Source organism: Cornus florida, unplaced genomic scaffold (assembly GCF_030987335.1).
Source record: "Cornus florida cultivar Cherokee Brave unplaced genomic scaffold, ASM3098733v1 CherokeeBrave_3.0.0_Hap2_Chr09, whole genome shotgun sequence".
NCBI classification, from domain to species: domain Eukaryota; kingdom Viridiplantae; phylum Streptophyta; class Magnoliopsida; order Cornales; family Cornaceae; genus Cornus; species Cornus florida.
The window spans coordinates 57,503,477-57,508,563 of record NW_026775579.1 but is presented as its reverse complement, the minus strand read 5'-3'; the positions used below and the strand labels follow the sequence as shown (position 1 = coordinate 57,508,563).

The 5,087-nt window shown below is 44.5% G+C and overlaps 1 protein-coding gene across 1 annotated transcript; it reads right to left on the bottom strand.

The window, feature by feature from the left end:
• Positions 1 to 1,376: 1,376 nt before the first annotated feature.
• LOC132272661 (uncharacterized) lies at positions 1,377 to 3,122 on the bottom strand. Its single transcript, XM_059773761.1, has 3 exons — positions 2,530 to 3,122; positions 1,794 to 2,451; positions 1,377 to 1,643 (listed from the first exon to the last, which is right to left on the bottom strand). Exons 1-3 carry the CDS (start codon positions 3,120 to 3,122, stop codon positions 1,377 to 1,379), a joined length of 1,518 nt encoding a protein of 505 aa, XP_059629744.1.
• Positions 3,123 to 5,087: the final 1,965 nt, after the last annotated feature.

Genomic DNA, 5,087 nt, shown 5'->3' with positions numbered 1-5,087 from the left:
CTTATCGCTTGGCTCAGCGTAGTTCCTTCCGGTGTTTGCAATTGAATTCCAATCCCGGCCCCCATTTGATTCGAGGAGCCGTCCATGAAGAGCTTCCACCAGGAACAATTATAATCTTCCACCGCATCTTCAGCATCACAGTTAAGTAGGAAATCCGCCACTGCTTGACCTTTGATTGCCGTCCTGGGCTCGTACGCGATATCAAATGAACTCAATTCAATGGCCCACTTGGTCATTCTCCCCGACCGGTCCGGTTTGTGCAGGATCATTCTCAAAGGGAAAGTTGTTAAAACAACAATTGGATGAGATTCAAAATAATGTCTAAGCTTCCTTTTTGCGTTGACCAGTGACAAGATCATTTGTTCGGCCCTAGAGTACCTTCTCTCCGGTTCAGACATTGTCTTGCTAACATAAAACACCGGGAACTGCTTGCCCTTTTTGTAACGGATCAGAACAGCACTGGTTGCTATACTGGACACCCCGAGATATAGAAAGAGTTTCTCATTCGGTTCTGGAGCAGAAAGAACCGGAGGATTACGCATGTACTCCTTCAGGCTGGTTAGCGCCTTCCGCTGCTCATCCCCCCAAGTTTGTCTTCCGTGCCCTCAAATTGTATCAAAGAAAGGTTTACAGCGGTCCGAAAGCTTAGAAATAAATCGGCTCAGTGCGGCTATCCGGCCTGTGAATGCCTGCACCTCTTTAATTGTCTTTGGCTCTGCATTTCTGATCAAGGCTTCTGCCTGCGCTGGGCTGACCTCTATTCCCCTATGATTGACCACATGTCCCAGGAATTGACCGGAGCTTACACCGAATGAGCATTTGGCCGGATTAAGCTTCATTCCATACTGGCGTAACACATCGAACACATCTTGCAGGTGCGCTAAATGATCGCTCTTCTTCTTACTCTTGACCACCATATCGTCAATATAAGCCTCGACAGTGCTGCCCATTTGGCCCTTAAAAATCTTGCTGATCAGCCTCTGATAAGTGGTTCCAGCGTTTTTTAATCCGAATGGCATGACTTTGTAGCAATAAGTCCCTCGTTCAGTAACAAACGAAGTTTTCTCTTTATCAACTGGGTCCATAGGAATTTAATTATAACCGGAATAAGCATCCAGGAAGGTTAACCGTTCATATCCCGTGGTGGCATCTACCATTTGATCAATCCTGGGTAATGGGAAACTATCCTTCGGGCAGGCTTTATTCAGGTTAGTGAAGTCGATGCATACTCTCCATTTCCCATTCTTCTTCTGCACTACAACAACGTTAGAAAGCCAGGCCGAGTACTGAACTTCTCTGATGAATCCGGCTTCAAGCAGCCGATCAACCTCCTCAGCTATAATCTGATTTCGTTTTGGAGCAAATCTTCTTTGCTTCTACTTCACTGGCTTTGCATTCGGATCCACATTAAGGGAATGGCAGGATACAGCAAGATTTATTCCTGGCATATCTGAATGGCTCCATGCGAATACATCCGCATTCCGAATCAAGAAATTAGTCAACTCTAGTTTTTCTTCTTCAGTGAGTCTGGTTCCCACCCTTGTTGTTCGGTCTGGTTTCTCATGATCAATCTTCACTTCATGAAGGGGTTCTGTGGTCAGAACTGGTGGCTCCTCCCCCCTATCCTTGCTGAGAGGAGGGTTCTGTAATTGCTATTTTGGACTGGCTGAACGAATGGGATTTTTTCCTTTTCCAGCAGATTTCAAAGTTACTGAATAACATTCTTTAGCCGCAACCTGGTCCCCGTGTATATCTATTACCTTGGTCCTATCCGGACCCAAACATCACATCACTTGATGTAAGGTTGACGGAACGCCCTGAATTCTGCGAATCCATCCTCTGCCCATCAAGAGGTTGTATGATGGATGAATTTCGACTACCATAAAACTTTCAGTCAAAACCCGCTTAGTGGCTTGTACTGTCAATTCCACCATTCCAATGGGTTCCACTCGCTTCCCATCAAATCCGAGCAACAGATTTCCTGTGGGTTTGAGTTTTTCGAGATCGATCTCCAGTCGGTCGAACGTCACCCTGGGCATGACATTTGCACTACTTCCTGGATCAATCAGGACTCTCTGAACCAAGCATTCTGCAATCGTCAGACTGACGACTAGTGGATCTTCATGAGGAATCTGAACGCGTAGCAGGTCTGTTTTGTCAAACTTTATCGATGTGGACGCGTTCTGCTGGTGCAAAGCATGCACACTACCAATTCTTCTTTTCAGCTGGGCCTGGCGTAACCTCGTTCTGAGCAACTCTTCTGACTCCGTTGTTTGTTCAGGCCGGCTATGAATTGCATTTATAATCCGGACGGGCTGAGAGTTGTGTTGGTTCGGCCTCTGGTTCCGCTTGATTTGTTCAATCGGGCGGTTATGCTCTTGCGCCAGACCTTGAACATAGCTTGCAAATTCCCCCTTTGCGATTAGCATCTCTACTTGCCTCCTTAGGTTCCTGCATTCGTTAGTCTGATGCCCAAAATCACTATGGAAAACACAATGTTTAATTTGATCCCTCTGTTCAAGAGGTTGCCTGATTGGCAGAGGAGGACGAAACTTATCTTTGTTCTCCTGGTATAGCCTTGCTAAGGTGACTCTGAGTGAAGTGATTGATTCCTCCTCCCTAGGCCTCTTCTCCGCCTTCCATGAGGGGTGACGTTTCGGTTGAGCTTGTTTTTGCCGGATCTTGGCTTTGGACTTTTCCTCCGTCGAAATAATTGACGTCTTCCTTGAATTAGCTGTTTCTTCCTCCTCAAGGCGAACAAAACCGTCAGCTTTCTCGTTCAGCTCGTCCATTGTCTTTGGCGTATTAACCACCAAGTTGGTGTGGAACGGCGTCCCCCGGTTCATTGCGAGTTTAAATGTTTGGACTGCTGTTGACGGGTGACACTCCATTAACATGCTTTTAACGAGGTTGAACCGGGTGAGAAAAGCTTGGAGCCGCTCATCCTCATGCTGCTTCATTGTGAAAAGGCTTGATACATCCTTAGCCGAACGCTTATTCCCGTAATACTGGCTTATGAACTTATCGCATAAGTCTTGGAAACTGGCGATTGAGCCTTGAGCTAGATTCTTGAACCAATTGAGAGCTGGTCCAGCCAAGCTCGTAGGGAAACACTTGCACATCAAAGGTTCATTATTAGTATTCAAAGCCATTTTCAACTGAATATGGTATATGTGATCAACCGGATCGGTTGTTCTGTCAAACAGAATGAAGATCGGCATGGAAAACTTCTTCGGATTCGGCGCGTTCATAATTTCATCAGTGAACGGTGATGCGACCGTCCTTGCTGAGGAACGCAATGCTTCGTTTTCTTTGAAAACCGTAACAGAAATCCTCGATCGGCAGATCTCCTTTCTGAGCTACGGTAATCAACTGTCGCTAATGAAGGTCGGTTTGGCAGATCGAACGACCTATCCTCCGTAAATTCACTCCGCCATGGTGACGTAATTCTATGTTCATATGCCGGTGCTTCCTCCTTCATAATCAGTTTGTGATGCGGTTCCAGACGAACAGATCCTTCCCAATCCTCTTCTCGGCCGACATTCAGAGGCAGATTATCAATTATACCTTCATCACGACGTGGACCACCACAATTGACATCTTCTGAATCATCTTGACGATCAGCTTCGGACGGTAAAGCTCCCTCTCCTTTAGGAGGTGGCCTCGAAATTGCAGGAGCCTCACGATGCTCCATTCCAGCTCGTAGCTCTGCATTTTCTTTCCTCAAAGCATCGATCATGTTCATTAGCTCATCGAGCTTTGACTACTGGCCGTTCTCCAAAGAATTCGAGTTCGCCTCTCCGATCATCATTCCAGATCGGAGCAAAGTCATCAACTGCAAGCTTCTTGACCAAATCGGAGTTTCGCTAACGAGCGCACACCAGATCTGAACTTACACTTGCCAAATTCAGTTCACTACTGGCCGGATTCAGTAATCACAACAGATCGCAACTGCGCGGTTCGCCGGTTCAAGCACGGATCTGATCTGCTTGGATCGGACGCCAATTTTTCGAAATCAACCGGAACCTGGACTCGTTAAGACAGATCGTATTATTACCAATGCTGATTTAGCTTTCGCAGATTAATCGTCTTCCTCGCAAAATGCGTTGAATCGATCCGATCTGGAATGATATCAATCAATCCTTCCTGTTCTTCCCACAGACGGTGCCAATTGAAAGTACAAAGAATTTTTCCCTAATTGTAGAGAGAAAAACTTTACACTCCCAATGATTTTTCACCCCTTTTCCCTCTCAATCCCCTTTATTTATAGACGGTTATAACCACCACTGAGCTGGACCTATCTTGTTCTCTTTTGGCTGAACTCGACTCCCTCATTTTAACATGGGCTTCTGAAATGACTTTATGGACCTGGGCCCATCCGGCGCGAACTTGTTCCATCCCACTTGTCCTCACCCGACCCGTCCTATGCAATGTGGATCACACCAAACCCGGGTCATTTTGGTGTCCTCAGAGCATTAAAAACATCTACATAAGAGTGTCTAATACGAAAAGCAAACAATTTAGCGAAGATCATGGAAATGTGTATTGAATGTTGGAAGGAAATGGTTGTTTGTCAATTGTATAGGTTATGAATACATTTGTTTCAAAAGATAGTTCTGGTTCTTTTGGCTTTGTGCTTCAACTCAGCCTGAGGCTGCCAGGGTTCGAATCTGGTACAATTCCACTGCCACCTTCTTCCATCTTAAAAGAAGGTATTCCAAAATACCTCTCTTTTTCTTTGGTTTATATTATTTTCCACTATTTTTCTTTGGTAATGAAAGAGTCAAAAAAAAATAATAATAATTGAATTATGTTTTCATTTATTCTATCTTTGTGGGACCGTATATTATTGCATAAAATCCTCTGGTACCAATAAATAGATAAGGGTTAAATGCTCTAACAATCTTTTAAATTTGTCTTTATTGTTTACAGATTAAATTATTAAAAAAAAAAAAACTTAAACCCCCCCTTATATTTGGTTGAGTTTGCCTCGACACTCCCTTCCGTTAGTAAACCATAGAAACGTCTAATGTCAGCTAAATTAAAAAATTTAAATGCCAAAATTATCCTTTCTTGTTGCAAGTTCA

Excerpts from the sequence above, each read along its gene's own strand:
- LOC132272661 (XM_059773761.1), bottom strand. The coding sequence starts at position 3,122 with ATGTGCAAGTGTTTCCCTACGAGCTTGGCTGGACCAGCTCTCAATTGG. Across the intron at positions 2,452-2,529 it reads CGTCCTCCTCTGCCAATCAG|GAACCTAAGGAGGCAAGTAG; the intron begins GCAACCTCTTGA and ends TAACGAATGCAG. Across the intron at positions 1,644-1,793 it reads TTCCGTCAACCTTACATCAA|AACCCTCCTCTCAGCAAGGA; the intron begins GTGATGTGATGT and ends TAGCAATTACAG.